Raw genomic sequence first — 20,286 nt, 5'->3', positions numbered from 1 at the left:
TGTTTAATTGTGGCTCCAGTACATCTCCACATATTTAATTTAATTATATTTCCCTCTACAAAGTACTTATTATGCCTTATTTCCAAAAATATAAAGAAAATATATAAAATATATACACACATAATTATAAATATATATATATATATATATATATATATAAATATATACATACAAGGGTCTAGCGTTGAAATGATCACCTCTTTTTGCCTGTAAGTCAACTTTATACATGGATCCCTTAGAGATCATGCCTGCTGTGCTTAAGAGCTTTTTAACAATGCCTGAGACAGAGATGCAGAAACCAGATCACCATTCTTGGACAGCTGTTTTGTCCTTAATGAGACTAGTCCGCATAAGGTTGGTTACTGGTTTATTGCTTAACTAACCACATGCTGACAAGTGCCATAACGTGTGAGAAATACTATACCTTTTCAGTCTGCCTTTAGATATACTTCTCTGGGTCAGATTGTGTGAGTACTATTAAACATATATTGTCCACATATTGCATTTGAAGAAAATCACAGCTTAGGCAAGGTGGCGAGCAGGGCCGGCCGAAGACTTAACGCCGCCTGGGGCGAAGTTTAAAATGCCGCCCCCCCCGCCGACGCCGGGGGGGGCGCGGCATTTTAAACTTTGCTGGCGCCATAATCTACCCCCCGCCCCGGTACTTACCTTTAAACAGTCCTGCGGCGAGTCTCCCTGCTCTGCCACGGTGCCGGCTTGTAATGCTGAGCGCCGGAAATTGACGTCACTTCTGGCGCTCTGCATTACAAGCCGGCACCGAGACCGAACAGGGAGACTCGCCGCAGAGGAGAGAGAGAGAGGGGCGCCGAGCGGGTAAGCGAAAACTACTCGGTGCCCCTTTCTCTCTCTCCTCCGCTTCAAAAAAAAAAAAAGCGCTTGGGGCGGCAAAGTGCCGTCCCTTCTAAAGTGCCGCCTGGCGCAATTGCCCCAGTCGGCTCCATTGTAGGGCCGGCCCTGGTGGCGAGGGCCAATAATAGATAAAAATCCATAGATGCTTGTGTTATAAGAAAACTCTACTTCTATAGTTTTGTATATATAATCAGAATCCCCTTACCCATTCCACCAGACTTTCTCCCTCGTACACAACTTTTAAAAGCTCTCTGAAAACCCACCTTTTTCAAGAAGCATAAAACTTTTCCTCATAAGACTCTCAGCCATCATACTAATCAAGCTATCTGAATGACCAACAACATCTACAGATGTGGTCCCTATCAACTCATCCTAATCCAAGCAGCTCCCTCCTATTGTTTCACTTCCACTCAACCACCGACTAAATTGTAGCACTATCACAATAGGGAGAATGAAGATTATCAATAAAATTAACATTTTCAATGTACAAAACGGACAGTAACATTAATACACGTTAAGGCATAATGGTACAGAACATGAGTAAGGCTCTTGTGAGCTCTTTTTAAATAAATGAAAGAGAGAAAAATCCCATCCTGGAGTGAAAAAGGAGTAAAGAAAGAGTAAAGATTAAATTCTTTCTGAAATCAGATAAACATTCACATTTTATTTAACAGTTGGGTCTCTTAATGTGTACTGTGTGCAGACTCCACAAAATGAAAGTTAATGTAGTATCCTCTGTTTACTGTACCTGCTGGTTGTAATACAAATTTGAATCCAATTTAATGTGTTCATGACTTTAAATGCTTGTGAGTGTGTCTGTCTATATTATACATATGTCATCAGGGGAAGGTTGAGCGGTCATTCATACTGACATAAACCAAAACCCGGTGGCCCCAAGCCACCTGGATGATAGGGTCCATGAAATATTTTTGCTCAGGGACCATAGAGGTGGTGTCAGTATGCCCCCAAAAATACCTCTCAACATCTAATAAATCTGTATTATAAGTAACAATAAATGAAAATAAAACGCTATCATTAGGCAGTAGATACCTACCTAAGCTGATGTTTGTCCACAACATTGAAAAATAAAAGACGGTGGTGACATTGTAGGAAGTGTATAAATGTAGTTATGTAAATATATCTTTGTTGTTAATGCTTTACACCATTACTCAAATTACAGCTATCGTAAATACCATAAATAGCAATTTATAAATCACATTAAAATTGGAAGGTGTGAAAATATGTGTGTGTGGGGGTTGTGTATCTTCTCATGTAAAGGTTGTAAGAATTAGAACGCTTCTTGCTTTTTCCTGTATTGCATGTATTTTGTTGCAGTTGCTTGTAAAGGGATCAATAAAATCCACTGGGGTCATGAAATGCCTAACTACATTATAGTTTTAAAGGGCAATAAAGACCTTGTTTAAGATTTTATTCACAGTCCCGATTTCTAATGTTTTACTCGAATTTCAAGCATAATACAAACATTTCAAATGGCTAATAAGGGACGAGAGTACTGCTAAATGTCACTAACTTGTTTCAACGTTACTGTATATTAACAGGGCTCTGAGACTCCAGCTGCAGTGCTTAATGATTTTATTAACAGATCTTCTTAAAACATACTGTATAAACTTCAACTCCAACTTATACTCAGTTCACATGCGTCTCATCCTACTTAACTACATCCTGGTTAACTTCAGTGCAACACATATTAAACTCCGCCCCCAGAACCAAACCCTCTCTTTGGTTCCATACATATTGATACATAACTAACCTTGAGGCACACATTTGATTACTGTCTAAAATACTTTAAACTAAAACAAGACAATGCAATATATATATATATATATATATATATATATATATGTAAACATGTTCATAATGGAGTTCACCTATTGTCACTGTATGTAACCAGAGCTCTTTCTGACCTTTTGCAGGCTAGAGGCTGGCAGAGATCACCTGTTACCCATTGATTATTACTTCCCACCACAGAAAACGTGTCTGATCTGTGGTGATGAGGCCTCCGGCTGCCACTACGGAGCTCTAACATGTGGAAGCTGCAAAGTCTTCTTTAAGAGAGCTGCTGAAGGTAATCACTTGTTCAACCATTACACTATACACAAAGTTATCACAATTTGAAGTAATTTGAACAGATATAGCACTGTGTAGCACTGAAAAGGCCCATGTAATCATTAAAGAGCATATTGCTAGCAATAAGTGAAACAGATTAATTAATAGAAAATATGTATTAAAGCTGATTATAAATGACATTCCTGCTCAATAACCAAGATAATTACAAAAAATGTTTATATATTTTCTTGCCACTGTTCCCATTGATGTTGGGGTTCTTTCCCTTCTGTAAGAAAAGACATGAAACAATGCTTTTACTTATTCCTTTGCTTTAGAATGGCTTGAGTAGAAAATCTGAAATTAGTATGTTGGTTCGTGAAGATCAAGAGAAGGCAGACATTTTAAATCATTGTTTACCAATGAAAAACCAATGCCTGCAGGTTTGCAGATTAAGCCTTTCATTCCCCTACGGACCTACATGTACATCCACAAAAGTTATGGTAAGATTGCCTTCCTCACATTGTTGCAGCGGCAGGGACATCGCTAACCTATTGACCGTTCGCGTGTAACAACACGAGCACCGGTTACATAAGGAATGCACGATTATGCGATCAGGCATTCCTTTCCAGTAGCTGTCACCGCTGATCTCTAATCCCCCTGCTGGCTCACCGAATGCATCGCGATCAGCAATGCAAGCGTATGGAGCCCTGCTTGCTAATTACAGTGTAATCAGTGCAGGGGCAATCAGAGGGACGAGTGTGAGAAACAATGTTTCTCCCTCTTCCCACAAAGGGAAATGTTATTTATATGTCATTATAAAATAATAATAATAATAATAATGAAATAAAAATGAAAAATAAAATAAAAAAAAACAATACAGTGAGCTCAGGGTTGTCATTGTGACTTCACTGGCATACATAAGGTGTACGAGAAATCCCTAAAGGGATCTCTGTCCAAATTGCACTAATAATAATGAAATAAAAAAGCCCTGACATCTCATTGCCCTAGCACTACATGTAAAATTATAACCCACCACTGTTCACTACCTCCTAACCCTTTAAACCAAAAGTATTAAATATACTTCCTTATAGGGTACTATGTAAGGAATAGAATAATAGCACTCACAATTTGTGTATTTCTATGGTTTTAAACGAAAGCCCTATTTGTTTTTAGAAAAGGATGTGTAATTTTTGTGGGTGCATCAAACAGGGAAAAGGGCTAAAAACGTATGGTACTAAGGGTACTAAAAAACCCTGGAAAGGAAAGGGTTAAAATTACAAGTAAATTTGCTCAAACATGACATAAGGGAAAAAAGTGATGCATTTGATAATAAAGTTAACCCCTTCAGTCTCAGGGGTTTTTGTTACCTCGAGTCCCTGAACAATTTCACCATTTTTACCATATATGGGTTTCATTAAGGTTCCTTTTTTCTGTGTTTGATGTACCCAAACAGATTACACATTCTTGTTTTCAGAACAATAAAAAACATTTTTGTGATTCTTAGAATTTATTTTACATTTAGGTACCACTATTGAATAATGACTGAATTTTTGTTTAGCAACATCCCCTGATTACAGATATACCCCACATACATATTTTTTATGTTCAAGAGGGCCACATGCATCCCTTACATAGTACCCTGTAGGGTGGTGTTTTTAATAGTTATGGCTTAGTGGGTTTGGGGGTAGTGATTGAGGGTGGGGGATTATCTTACTTACATTTAGAGCTAGGGATGTTTTTTATAATTTATTCGTTACAAACAATTGGTCAGCCAGGAAGCTAGAAATATGTCTCTGTCGCTGCAAGAAAGTCAGGACGTACCTGTAAATCCTTAAAGGCTTTTAAGCAGAGCTTTATAGAATGTATATGTACGTCCATATGGGACTGAAGGGGTTAAACTAAATAAAGTCCCAGGGCCATATGGTATACATCCTCAAGTACTTAGGGAATGCAACCGAGAAATAACCAGACCAGTGCTTTTGTTCTTCAAGGAGTCTCTCTTATCTGGCATGGTGCCAAAAGACTGGTGTAAAGTAGAAGTGGTACCAATACTCAAAAAGGGATAACATTCTAAGCCATGCAATTACAGACCCATAAGCCTGACATCTGTAGTGAGATAATTATTTGAAAGTGTGTTAAAGCATCAGACTGACTTAATTCTATGGAGGGCAAAATATAGATTACAGTTTCAGTACATGTATTCTGAACTTTTATTTAAAACATATTTTACTCATCTACAAAAGCTAATGAACAAACTTGCTAAATAGATGTCCTGAGTTTAGAAATACACAATGTTTTCATCTTTTTTGCAAGTTATAGGGCAATAAGTACAAGTAGCATATTGCTATATCACAACCATTTTTCAACGCTGGTCACCCTGCGCCCATGTCCTATTTGTGACATGTTAGAAACATGCTAATTCAATTTACCCCCATCAAACCATATATCTTTGAAAACTAGATACCCTAAGGTATTTTAAATGGTGGCATGTTACCGCTTTCCATGCACTTATTCTACCACCAGCCTTTGTCAATGGTTTTGCTAGCAATTTAATTACAGGAAAAATAATGTAACAAAGAAAGACTACAAAAGTTGAATTTGTTTACTCGATTATAAGACAAGGTTTTTTCAGAGCAAATGCTCTGAAATATAACCATCGTCTGAAAAATAACTACAAGACTAAGATCCAGATCTCCCACAGCGATGCGCGCAGACAACCTCTGCTGCTGCCGGCACTTACTCTGGGGCTTCTATGACGGAGCGCCGGCATCACATGACTTTCCGGTGCTCAGTCATAGAAGCCCCAGCGGAAGTGCCGGCAGCACCAGCGGAGGTTGTCTGCGCGCATCGCACAGACCTCCACCGCTGGTGCGCTGCCCCCACTAGACACCAAGGAATCTCAATCATAGTTTTTATTAAATATGAAAAAATTGTTTACATGTGTACTAGTAAAACCTTTTTCTTATAGGGTAGTCTTATATTCAGGCTTTTTCTTTTTTTCCCCTAAATTAATATTCAAATTTGGGGGGGTTGTCTTATAATCGAGCAAATACGGTAAGTACAAGCAGGACCATACAAAGAACAAGCGGTCATCCATTCAGAAAAAACATTTTCACTGAAAAATGCAAAAAGGACTCTTAACAGTAAGAGCAATATAGCTCTTAGCTCACAGAGGCTGTGTTATTTACTTCAACCAACCTTTAAGTAGGCTGGATTAGTTTTTTTTTAGAAAAGCTATATACCTGGTTATAACGACCTAATGAGTTATAAATTGTCGATCCAGTGATAAAATCAGATTACCATTTTGAAGACAAATATTTTTTCCCCGTTTTGAAGCGCAGCTCTGAACCAGCTTCTTCTAGATCAACAATGGGCTTGACCGAATTGACTTTTTTCACCCTATATTACTATGTTACTTTTCAAGAGATTTGGTACAAGTCTTTTGACATTGTGCTTCCAATGCTTAAAGGAGATCTTACAGCAATTACAACTTTACTTTAACTAATGTAAAAATTTATATTTTAAAAAGAAAAAATATTCAGCAGTTTTGAAGTTATTTTAATATGCAATATGAAAATAACTGCCACAAAATGCATTACAAAAGGTGCACAACTAATCCCTCCTGTCCTAAGTATTTTGTTTAAACAAGTTATGAATATTTAAAAACATAAAAAATAAATTGGCCAGTTAGTGAGAATGTATCTGTCATTGTCTTGCTAGGAAATAACATGTTTTACATTTATGCACATAACATATTATGTAGTTGGACAACTGGTGACTCGTTTGTAAATGTATTCACACAAAAATAGCTTTAAAGAATTTATAATGTAGTTTAGAGACAATTACAATCATGTTGATTTAATGGACATTGTAGGAGCTGCAGTTGATAGTTTTATAATGATATACTAAGGAATTAAGTAAAATTTAACATTAACAAAATTTGCAGTGCAAGTTGAATGTCTGCCTCCTTGTAATTGGCAATCAGGCATCTAGAATAGGAGAAATATACGGTATATTTTGTTCTGGATTTAAGGCATTACCACATTTGGGAATACGTTTTCAGGTATAGTATATTCTCCTTGCTGTCACATGACAGCTCCTTCACATGCTATGGCAAAGGACCTTCACTGAAAGGAAGAGCTGTGAGAGCTATTTCAGGGCTGTTGAGACATAGATAAGGTGAATTCATCTGGCAGGAACTCAAGGCTGTCTGTGCATCTGATTTAGCCATAAAACCTCTAGTACCACAGCTCTCCTCCCTGCTTCCAGTTTAAGGGTTTAACATTGTTCAGATAACTTGAATGTCAAAGTGTCACTATTAAGGATTTTCAAGTGATCTGCAGATCGTTGCAGCAAAGTGCAATTAGTCCTCATTGTTTTTTAGAGCTGGAAATTACTTAAAGCTTGGTGAAAGGGAACTAGAATACATTTTAAGTTATTTCTTAATGAAAAACAGATGCCAGAAATGTATACCAGATTTCTCACAGAAAAATAATCCCACTGAAGGCAGTGATTTATTTTTCTTTCATAAATATGGCAGAGCCTTTGCTGCATTATGTTTTATGCAGTTCAGAAGAGTAAGAGCTTGGTAAATATCTGCCCCAAAGCAAAACAAACGCTCTTTCTTTTTCTTTTTGGAAAGGCAGTAACATAAATAAATACATGGCCATCCTTAATACAAATGAGGCTCTGGGCAAACCTTTGCTTTGAGGACCCTTCATATCTGACTTAGAGTTTGCAAGCTCATTATTGGTTCCTGAAGTCTGCGTTTCTGGGTTATTTCTAGGAGAGCTGCCATTGGCTCAGTCTAGGTTCCAGCCAAACCTGAACCAGAAGTGGAGCCACCTTAGGAACTCTCTTCCCTCTCTGGTTGTGGGTCCTTTCAGGATCCCTCTACGCTTGCCACAAACTATATCTATCGCCACAACCTGGGATGGGAGCTGGCTTTACCACTTATTTAAGGTTTTAGGGGCATTTTCCTTAAGGTATACAACACTTTTTACTCAAACTCCATAATTACCTTAATTCCTATGTCCTTTGGTTATTAGATTTTGGACTTCTATAGGTCACTGGGTTCTGGGCAGTGTCCCTTTGACCTCTGTGCAGAAAACCTAAATAAATAAATACATAATTGATTTATTCAGGCCAAGCCAACCACCTTTCTACATTTGTTCAGCAGGGCACATTTTCTGTATTTTTTGTACCTGTTCTCGTGTCATTTGGTATTGGCACTGTACCTCTGCATCTTTCAGTAGCCAGCAAGGTATTATACAATAGTTTTGGGATGTGATCCGTACAGAATATAGTAATGTCTACACTATAAAGAGGTTAGCTAGTATAACTCACCATTTTAAACTTGAAAAAGTAAGTTTTACTAACAAATAACTCTTTCTTATAATATTTTAGAATTCCGTTTTAATATAGAATATTTTTCTGCATAAAGGAGCCAAAGCAAGAAAAAGTGGTTGAAAAATAAAGCTAAATAAGCTTTATCATGGGTATCTACAAAGTAAATCCTAACCTAGGGAGGTTTAGGTTAATGTATAAACTAAATATAGCAAATTTACCCCTATGAAACATCCTAAATTTTCATTAATATAAATGATTTTGTGTGTTTTTATGGCAAACCATTTTACTAATGGAGTTTTAGTCCCTGTGCACCTAAAGCAGATGTGTTATGTTGTGTATCACGCATATTGCACAGTCTGTTATTTTACCAAAGTAAGTTTAAATAGGTACTACAATACAAGTAAAGGTTAAAAATAAACTAGTTGCTTCCCTGTTGCATGTTGATGGTATACACAGTTCATTCTTCTATGGGTATCACAGAAACTTTTCAAGGGAGGACAACCCCAAGATCAAAGTCATAAGTCACTCCATTCTCCATAAATTTATTTTAACCCATTGTTCATTGTTATTTTAGACAGTAGCCCTGTGAAATGTATACATACCTCACAACATTTTAGGCATCCAAATTGGGACATACCTGCATTGGGAATGGGAAGATTTGGGGTCGGTGTAGGAGTGGGCAGAGTTAGCAGCATTACCGCCTTACATTGCCACGTGGGAAGCGCAGTGAAGGTCTGTGTTATTGCATTGATTTTACAGCTCAGACTATCCCAAGCAAGGTAGGATACTTGGGAGTATATACTTAGCTTCCCCTGCTTCTGGGTCAGTAATAATGGTTGAGCCAGAATTAGGCTTAGCTCCTTAAGTTCCCTTGGGTATATGCCCTCCGGTCCAGGGGCCTTGTCTACCTTAACATTATTTCATTGCTTGAGAACTTTTTCTTGTGCCAGCCAATGCCATGTTTGCTTTAATGGTTCCTTAAAATTAAGTTCTTAAAAAAGTTCCTCCTTGGTATAAACTTAAGGGAAAAAAAAGTTTAAGATTTAAGATGTCAGCTTTCTCTCTGTCCTCACTAACCAAGTTTCCCGTTTCAGATAATAAAGGACCAACATTTTCTACCTTTAACTTTTTTCCATTTACATACTTGAAAAAATTATTGGGATTAGTTTTACTCTCCTTGGCAATTAGTTTCTCATTTTCCATTTTTATCACCTTTTTGCAGGCTTTGTTGGCATCTTTGTATGCCGTAAATGATACTGCTGATCCCTCACTTTTATAATGGTTAAATGCCATTTGTTTATTTCCTGTTTCCCGTCTTACTTTCCTGATAAGCCACATTGGTTTTGCTGTGCTTCTGTTATATTTGTTTCCCATCTGCATATATTAGGATGTGCAATTTTGCAATGTGTGCTTAAAGGAATTCCATTTGTCCTCTGTGTTTAGTCCAGAGAACAATCCATCCCAGTCTATACATTACATAGTTGACCATAGCCCGTCAAAGTGTGCCCTTCTGAAATTGAGTGTAATTGTAGAGTAGTTACCAATTTGTTTTTTTTGGAACTAATGTCAAATGAAACTATGTTATGTCAATATTCCCAGTGTTCTCTTACTTTGATGTTTGAGATAAATTCCTCATTGTTAGTTATTACCAGATCCAGACAGCCACCCATTCTGGTTGGGGTCTCTACAAATTGTGACATAAATTGGTCATTAGGCTGGTTCAGAAACTTGCTGCCCTTAGTGGAACAAGTTCCACTATTCCAATCTATATCTGGGTAATTTAAATCTCCCATGAATAAAACTTAATTCCAATTTGCAGCCTTTTCAATTTGAAATAGCAGCTGATCCTCCCCTTCATTGCTAATTTTTGGTGGCTTGTAGCATACACCTATAAGTAGTGTGAGACTCTATTTACTAATGTGTCTCCACATTACTACTGTCATCATGCACAGCTTCCTTAGTACTGGGCTTTAGTTTAGGGTTTGCATATAAACAAATCGCTCCCCTTTTCTATTTACTCTGCCTGTTCTAAAAAGTAAGTAACCTTGTAAATTAACTGACAAGTTGTGCGTATCATCCCACCACGTTTCAGTGATACCATTTAAATCATACTGTTCATGACTTACCAGTATCTCCAGCTCACCCATTTTGTTTGCCAAGCTTCTCGCACTTACTAAAAGACATTTAAGGTTACTACCCATTTTTGGCTCATCAGTTGACGAATACTACATGACTGCAGGTTTTGTACTATGTAGCTCCATATTGTCTATGCTAACCCCACCCCACCCCACTAGCTAGCACTTCATTTCTATCTTTATCCTCCTCCCCAGAATAAAGTTTAAAAGATCCTTGATTCCTCTAGCCATCCTCTCCCCTAGCATTGTAACCCTCCTTTTTATTGAGGTGCAGTCCATCCCTGCTGAAGAGTATGTAGCCAACTGTCTGCCCAGTGCTCCAAAAACCCAAATCCCTCTTTCTTACACTAACCTATTAGCCATGCATTTATCCCCCTAAGCTGTCTCCCTGATGTAGCACGTGGTACCTGTAATATTCCAGAGAATATTACTTTGGAGGTCCTTTGCCTATGTTTCTGACCTAGTGCCCTAAAAGGACCCCCCAGCTGCCCTTAACTTAGTCATTGTGTACTACAACCGCGGAATCATCTCCAGCCCCTCCCAACAATCTGTCTACCCGATCCGCAATATGTGGAACCTGCACACCCGAGAGACAGCATACTGTTCAGCATTCAGGGTCCCGGCGACAGATTACCCTATCAACCTTCTTTATAATTGAATCACCTACCACCAGCACCTATCTAGCCTTCCTTGCCTTATGGTTCCCCATTATGCTGGAGAGGGTACTCTCCTGGCTGCTTTTTTGATCTTTGAGTTTGGTGCGGAAGAACTTGACTGCCTCGCACAGAGCCCTGACCTCAACCTCATTGAACACCTTCAGGATGAACTGCATTGGAGATTGCGAGTCAGGCCTTCTCATCCAACATTAGTGCCTGACCTCAGAAATAGATGAATGGGCAAATATTCCCACAAACACTCCAAAATCTTGTGGAAAGCCTTCCCAGCAGAGTGGAAGCTGTTATAGCTGCAAAGGGGGAACAAACTACATATTAATTCTATGTATTTAGAATGCAATGTCATAGAAGTCCCTGTAGGTGTAATGGTCAGGTGTCCCAATACTTTTGTTCATATAGTCAAACAAGTTTAGCATTCTTGCGTTTATAGTCCAATTTATTATAATTATATATTACTAAAGATAAAATAATGTAATATTACATATAGGTTGTGTAAAATGACATAAAAGTATGAACATTACCATATAGCAAATCATATGTGCAATAGCTACCAAATATGTTGAGACAATTACTAGACATTTACTTGCCTGATTTATTCACCGATATGTACTTGGAGTCAACTGTGTCTGTTATAGTGGCTCACAATATATTATAAATCATTTATACTTATTTTTTTTACTGTTACTGTTCCCAATTTAAGTTAACACTGCTTTTGCAACATTGGATTTCCCCCAGATCTCTATAACAACGAAGTAACAAATATACAACAATACTCAACTTACGAACGTGCCCAGGCTGCTGCCGTAGCAACTGCCACAAAACTACATGCAGTATTTAAATTATGACCTCTGAGTTTGGGTACCTTTGCCACAAAAAATGCAATCATTCTTTAGACAATGTATACGAAAAAGTAAATTAATGAAGGTTACAAGGTATAGGCTGCCTCTAAGTCTTGACGTGGTGAAAACTTGTGAAGAATACAACAGAAAAAACAGCTGTCTTGGATAGAAATACCAGTTATATTCCTGCACCACTTTCAGTGCCATTGTATTTAATTATTAACCCTCTAATCATTCATAATTCATCAATTCTTCATCCTCTGTTCTGTTTCTATGTAATGCCTTGTTGTTTAGCTATCCTGCAGCGGGTTGTATCATTTAGTAGTATAAGGAGGAAGCTGACAGGGTTCTCCACTGTTCCAAAATTCCACAGAAGGTTCAGGCCAGCTGCTGTGATATGTGAGATTTTTGAGCTGTACATTGTGTGTTTCACATTTTGAATTGAAAAGCTGCTTTTTTCTAGAGTATCTACCAAGAAGCCTTTCAAATGAAACGCAAAAAAGTGTTTTGCATGCTGCTATGTGTGTAATACACACAACATTTTAGCCATAACTGAGTCACACCTATCCATGTATAGCAGTGGGTAGCAAGGCTCTTTTCACCAGCACACACATGCCACACTTTGCATAGTTCACATGGTTCACAGGCATGAATCATTCTTTGGCTATGTGGCCACAATCTTTTCTGTAACTGCCTGGTGTCCAATAATTATAAAAGAAGGAAAAAACAAACTTGAGTGCATAGAATGGAGATAAGTATTTTGCTTACATGACAAGCAGATACAGACACAGCCTTGGAGTGGATTAACGTTTTGTGCAATGACACACACAGGTACGCACATACTGAGCAAAAGAACAGGTCACCTTTGGGGTAGCCTTTGCTCATGTTTGTTCCTCTGTTGTAAGAGAGCTCAATGGAATTATTATGTGGTCACCTGCACCTCTTTAATTTCACCTGGATGCCAATATCCAGGTTGTTTGCTTATAACTTATAACTAATTTAATCTAACCTTTACCACATAATGTCTTATTTATTCAGTGGGTACCAGTCTTGATAGTATTTATGGCTGATAGTGCCTGGAAGATCTCTGGACTTACAGTGCCTATTAGATTTTGACTTCAACCAGCCTTAGAAAGACATCTCTGGTATCTGCTGAATGTGTACCTTGCCCTACTGCCAGGTAGACATCACTGTCTTGTAACCTTTTTTAGAGCTGCTAGAAAACAAAATACATATTTGTCTAAACAGCACCCTATTTGCTTATTGTACACCAACTGAAAATACTTGGGAAACAGATTCAACAGCTGTATCAATAAATAAAGTAAACCCCAGTCATTCATCTCTTTATTCACAAAAATATCAGGCTCATTTGGAGTACTGATTTAGTTTTAGGGGATAGGTTTCCAGTACACAGATACAAGTGTACACCACTTAATACTATTAAAATAAGGAAGGAAATGCAAAAATAATTTGGTATGTATTATGTAGAGGAGAGATAGCAGGATGAGGGATAGGATAGAGATGTTCGCATTCATTAAATGACTCATCAAAGTAAAGGAAGTAAGAATATTTCTGAGAAAGAGAACTGTGGGAACAAAATGTCACACTCTGGGGATGTAGGTTGGCAAGCTCAGGGAAAATGTGCATACATGAGAATTTTCCTGGTCTGCAGACCACCTCTTGCTGATCTACTCCATCTATCTGTAAAGACCAGTGTTATATTCTAGGTGTGGCACAGGTAAGGTAGTGTAAGTAGTAACATTTCACAAGAGTATGGCCTTGCTATTAAAATCGTAGCACTTTTAGGAATTGCCAGGGCCCTTTAAGTGCACAAGCATGGTCTACCTGCAGAAACAGTTAATCAGCACCAATGTTAATAACCAATGTTGACAACCAACGTTGGTGAAAAAAATCCTATATATTTAATTTATAAATTAAATAGTAGTAGTCACCAAATGTTCTACTGCAAAGATCTCTTTCTGAGTTCAGAAGCATGGTATTATATACTGTAGATGTATCAAGAGCACCTTAGCTTGATGCTTCCTAGCTGTTATGGTTATGTTAAAATTTAGACTATTTTTAATTGGACATGTACCTTTTGTTGATTTGCATTTATGCACAAAACCAAATTTTCCATCTCAGTATTTAAAATGACTTCAATGAACCTAAGACTTTTGCGTTTCATAGTACTGTTTTACTTAGGGTCTCCTAACAAATACAGGGCCAGTTGGCTTTGATGCCTGAAATCTAGCATAATCAAGCTGCAATCAGTATAATCATGTTTCACAAATTTTATCGTGAGGCCTGACAAGGGTTGTGAGAAGCAATATCTTGCCATGCAGTTGGAAGAAAAAGGGAGACTTCCGCTGACTTGTGTGGCTAGATCTAATAGTGATTGAAGTTGCTCGGATATAACCCTGTGCCTTTATATATTATTGCAGCAGACTGTCAGGTTAGTAGGGAAAAAACAGATCTGTGTGATTATAAGTTCAGGCCTATCAGCTTCCTCTTATTTTATTTAGTGCCTTGTAGCACATCTGTGATTCTTATTGCTACTCAACTCGGCACACTGTTAGTAATCTAAAGGTTAGTAAACCTTATTAAGGTGCTAAAGGAAACACCAAATATAACCATCTACTGACTCATAACCCACCATTCACGTTGTGGTCCCATCACTTTATGTCTATCAGCAAAAAAATTAACTTTTTCTATTAACATCTCTGCTCAGTGGAGGCTTCTCCATAGGAGCAATGCACACGTGAACCTCCAAGCGCAAAAGGAAAAACAAATTGCAAAATTATTAAAAATCCATTTTAATCCTAAATTAGATGAAAATGGATTTTTGATGATTTTTGCTATTTTTTTTCCCTTTGAACTTTGGGGTTCACGTGCCATGAAGCCTCCTGTCCCCTGATGTAGCCTACCTATGCCTGTGAGATAGGAAGAGGCCCTATTTGGCTGAATTTCTGCCGTGCTTGCTAAAGCGCCGGCTGAGCCACCCATTTGATCTCTGTTCGCACAGTAAAAGATGTACGAACCGGAGGAGGAGCTCCCAGCCGTCAGCTTCCATCCAACAAAACGCCCTCCCAGCCCAGCCCAGCCCAGAGTCTCCCCACCCACTGCAGTGTCTGACTACAATCCCTGCAGTCACTCTATCTGCCCCTTTCTTGATAGATTAGTTGCTAAAATTAAATGAATATTCGGGCTGCTGAAAGTTAGGGGAGGTGGGGGTTAATTTAGGGGCAGTTATGGTTAATGGGGTATTTAGGGTCAATTTAGGTCCAGTTATGGTTAATGGGGTGTTTAGGGTTAATTTAGGGACAGTTATGGTTAATGAGGTCTTTTGGGTTAATTTAGGGACAGTTATGGTTGATGGGGTGTTTAGAGTTAATTTAGGAGCAGTTATGGTTGATGGGGTGTTTAGGGTCAATTTAGGAGCAGTTATGATTGATGAATGTTTAGGGTTAATTAAGGAGCAGTTATGGTTGATGGGGTGTTTAGGGTTAATTTAGAGGCAGCTATGGTTGATGTGGTCTTTGGGGTTAATTTAGGGACAGTTATATTTAATGGGGGTCTTTAGGGTTAATTTAGGGGCAGTTATATTTAATGGGGGTCTTTAGGGTTAATTTAGGGGCAGTTATGGTTGATGGGGGTCTTTAGGGTTAATTTAGGGGCAGTTGTGGTTGATGGGGTCTTAAGGGTTAATTAAGGGCCAGTTATGGTTGATGGGGTCTTTAGGGTTAATTTAGGTGCAGTTATGGTTGATGGGGTCTTTAGGGATAATTTAGGGTCAGTTATGATTAATGGGGGCTTTAGGGTTAATTTAGGGGCAGTTATGGTTGATGGGGTGTTTAGGGTTAATTTAGGGGCAGTTATGGTTGATGGGGTGTTTAGGGATAATTTAGGGTCAGTTATGATTAATGGGGGCTTTAGGGTTAATTTAGGGGCAGTTATGGTTGATGGGGTGTTTAGGGTTAATTTAGGGGCAGTTATGGTTGATGGGGTGTTTCGGGTTAATTTAGGGGGCAGTTATGATTGATGGGGTCTTTAGGGTTAATTTAGGGGCAGTTACGGTTGATGGGGTCTTTAGGGTTAATTTAGGCCAATGCATTTTAACCTGTACATTAAGTAGTAAATGTACATTTAATTTTCTAAATGTATATATTGTGAACCCCCATTGGAATTACCCACCAGCCACCACTGTCTCTTCTTCATCTTAGGTCAATGACTAGGGAATTCATGTGGACCTTTTTGAACATAGTAATCACAGGCAATAATAAGCCCCAGACCACTAGTGCCAGAGAAGTAGGAATTTCTATGATACTGATAAATGTTTAGCTCGTAAGAAAATAAAATGATTTTATATGAGAAGTGATACACTCACTATTAGTAGCCTCCCAGTCTTCACACAAGTGTTTTCATATTTAGAGCAATTTTAAACTTATTTTCCATTTTAATCAATGTGACAGACTCTCCAAAGGATCTACAATGTCATTATAGGTTTAAGTTAAGTGTTTCTTCTGTAAATATTTAATCATCGCACAACTCACTTGGCTCCAGATCTAGAGAACCATAACCATTAGTTCTACATACTTGAAATTTGGCACTTATTCAAAGTAATAGTTATGCTTTCATAAACTAAATATGCAAAGACTAGCTGCTACTCTATCCCTGGTGGGATCCGGGTTTATTGATGCCCCAATGAATGCATTTACCTGGTACAGCTGGAATGAGATGATTGTGATGTTCTAGCAGAGTATACTCTGGAAACCAGTGAAACCTTTCTTCTGAGCCTAACCTTAAGATGTTCTAAGAGGTTACAGCTTACTCTCCTCATTTGTCATGTCAGTTTTAAAAATGACAGCATTCCCTGCAACCAGTGCTAGTAGCTGCCACAAGGAATCTTAAGTTTCCATCTTCTGATAGAAGGGAATATTCTAGAATAATTTGGGACTGAGATGCAGACCAGCACTTATCACAACCTCTAATTCCTTTGGTGCTTCCTCAGTAAAATACACAAAGGGCACTGCCTGAGTGGGTAATTTTTTTAAGTACCCTCATGCCAAAGAATTGTCATTTCTGCTTGTGTTCTGTACTTTGCCTGTGTCTGTGTTTTCCTCATGCAATGGTTTGCAGCCTGACCTGACCTCTTGGCCTACCTAACTTTGCCTCTTGTTGCGCCCTATGGGTTTCATACTTGTAGGACTTTTTACCTTGGCTAGCCTCACCTAGCCTCACCCTTCCTGCTTAGATACTTTATGCATTAATGTACTATTGTGATCACTTGTGTCTGTATAGTCCCTGGTGCACAGTGATTTGTGGATAAACAGTGTGAACAGTGGTATCTATGTGTTAAATAATTACATGCCAACAGCAACCACACTGATCCTGACATTTAGACATATGTCATGCCTACCATGGCACCCAAGTGATGGTACTCAAACAAGATCATTAAATAGCATTGCATTATGTTTTCTTTCTTCTCACATGCTGCAGGTGACTTTCTTAGGTCATGATGACACCAATTGCTGTTTCTGTGATTTTCTGAGGCGATTCGGAAAAACATGCAGCATTGGTGGTACGGGCGCGATGACATTAAGAAACTCTGTACAGCTATGCAACTTAATATGTAGAATTATGTAGAATTTTAGTAGGCACACGCAAGTTAAACATTAATAGCTGATCACGCTCTGCTTTCATTTTCATAAAGATACATTAATCTGCCAGTATGTTAACCTGGGACAGGGTTGGCCCTTGGAATTGTGGTTCCCTATGTGTGAGCCTCTACCTCCCTACTGCTTACCTATACATTGGCTACTCTGTAGACCTCTGTGATGACACTCAAGAGTGCCCTATGTCATTTGGTGCCTTTGGCAGTAGGGAGATTCATAAAACCTGGACCACTGTTGTCTCTTGAGGACTGGTTTGGGAACCACTGCTCTAAGAGGAAACCTCGTACCAGATTTCTGAATTCCACATAATTTACTAGAAGCCCAGATGAAGTTTTTCCATCCAACATTTATGGCTCAAATAAAAACACTTGCCATATATTACTTACTCTGAAATTCAAGCTGATGTTTGCAGACAAAAAAAAATCTTATGTGAGTAGTTCTGTAATATTAAAGTACAATACTTGTGGGTTAGTAGACACTATACACACAATCCATTTTGGCACTGCTTTTCCTAATATAAGAAATAAATGGTGTATGTTGTTATTTTTTTATTATTATTTTTTTTTGGCACAACCTGACAGGAATATTATTTTTGACGAAACAAATTGTGAAATCAAGATTTAAAAATCTCACAATTGCATAGCCGAAGTTCATAAAAACCACACTGTTCTGTGCAAAGTGGAAAAAAGAACTTAATTCTTAAATTACCCTAATACTATTAATTTAGTCACTAATATTGCATAACATTAGAATGATCAAGACTCCCTGTACTTCCTGCTTTCTTACTGCAACTGAACAATATTAATCCTCATTAATTGATGTAGCATGGTTAGGAATATTTAAACAGTGTTTTAAACTAATGAATATGAGATGTATGTCCTCAGGCTTCAGAAGAGTATTTCCCATACTTCAGCAACTGCACGCTAGATCTCGTTATATTTATATTGCTTAGGATAGCAGTGTTATTCCAGTAGTGTAGAGAGTAATTGCAGTATTAAATAATACCTTTTATTGGAGTAACATTAAATTTTAAGGACAAGCTTTCAAGAGTATTAACTTCCCTGTATCAAGTCAATAGCTAAAGTGTTCATTTACAAAATATATATGACTAGATAAAAGGATGGTGATACCATTGAAAGCTTATTATCAAAATTGAATTTTAGTTCAATAAAAACATATTTAACACCCTCAGTCCCAAGGGGTTGTTGCTACCTTGTTCCCCAGAGCTTTTTTGCCAATTTTACCATATGTGGGTAATAGCACCTTCATTTGGAAACAATGCAAAAATAATTTAGTGTAAGCATGTAAAAATCTATTCTACACTTTAGGTGCCACTGTTGAACAATGACCACATTTATGTTAGGCAACATCCCCTGATTATATACATACCCCCACAGACATATTTTTTATGTTCTAGAGGACCACATAGTACTTTATAGGGGAGTAATTTTAATAGACATGTATAAGGGAGATCAGCTAAGACAAGATCATAAGGGCATAAACAAGAGCCTTAATGAGACATCTTGTGTTAGGAAGGGACAAATGTAGGCAGTGCTTTTAAGATGGAGACTGCAGATTTTTGAGACAGACTGAATGTGGGGAGTGAATGAGTCAGAGTCAAGGGTGACACCAAGGCATTGAGTGTGAGGGGACAAGGATATGATTGCACCATTGAGGAAAACTGCTAAAGAGGTGTTGGCATTGTAGGAAGGAAAATAAGAAGTTCAGTTCTGAAGAGATTCGGTTTTAGGAATAATGTAGACATCGAGGTAGAAACAGTGGCAAGGCAGTTAATTACACAATCTAAGATGGAGAGAGAAGTTGGGAGAGGATAGGAAAATATGTATCATAGGCATACAGGTGATATTGAAAGCCAAAGGTTGAAATTAGTTTTCTAAGTGAGGTAGTGTAAACTAACCTCAGAAAGGGCCCTAGAACCGAGCGTGAGAGAAAGTGTTACTGGAAAGGGAGACACCGAAGGTACCATCAGAAAGGTAGGATGTGGACCAGAAGAGAGCAGTGTCACAGAGACCAAGATCATGAAGACTTCAAGGGAGAAAAGAGTGGTCCACAATGTCAAAAGTAGTAGAACGGTCCAGTAGGATTAACATAGAGTGATGTCCCTTTTATTTAGCAGTGAGTAGGTCATTAGTAACTTTAGTAAAGGCCGTCTCGGTAGAATGTCGGGTGAAATCTAAACTGAAGCTGGTCAAGTAAGTAGTCAAGAAGTAGTGTGTATAGTTTGTTTGGAAGCTTGGAGGTGAGCAGAAGTAGAGAGGTGGGACAGTAGTTGGACAGATTGGGCGGGTCTTGGGAGGGCTTTTTCAAGATTGGCGTTATGGTAGCATGCTTAATGGAGAATGGGACAGAATAGGTTGTAAAGGGCAGTTGGGAAGTCTAGAAAGGCAACACCCACATCCTTTTCTTTCATCAGGTCAAGGAGTGTGAGTTAGGTGGAGGCAGCCATAGGAGATGCTTTTTATTGCAATAAAAAGTGTTACCTTGTACTTTTATATTTATATTAACACTTCATGGATATTTTTTATGATCTATTAATTGGAAATCCCAATTCAATCATGAAGTCCCAATTCAATCTTGACAAGATTATGAAATAAAGTAACTTTATTTACTATGTTTAAAATGGAATTGTCCTCTTTCACAGAAGTTCACTACACTGAAC

The 20,286-nt window shown here is 38.2% G+C and overlaps 1 protein-coding gene across 1 annotated transcript in view; it reads left to right on the top strand.

Annotated features, from left to right (window-relative positions):
• The window catches only part of AR (androgen receptor), a 117,685-nt gene that overhangs the window by 79,875 nt on the left and 17,524 nt on the right, over window positions 1-20,286 (top strand). The window contains exon 2 of the mRNA XM_053474185.1: window positions 2,805-2,956. Within this exon, the coding sequence (XP_053330160.1) occupies window positions 2,805-2,956 (152 nt within the window). The remainder of the gene's footprint in view (window positions 1-2,804; window positions 2,957-20,286) is intronic.

This window comes from Spea bombifrons, chromosome 8, assembly GCF_027358695.1.
Source record: "Spea bombifrons isolate aSpeBom1 chromosome 8, aSpeBom1.2.pri, whole genome shotgun sequence".
Classification (NCBI taxonomy): domain Eukaryota; kingdom Metazoa; phylum Chordata; class Amphibia; order Anura; family Pelobatidae; genus Spea; species Spea bombifrons.
The sequence above is the reverse complement of the archived record's forward strand: the minus strand, read 5'-3'. Positions and strand labels throughout refer to the sequence as shown.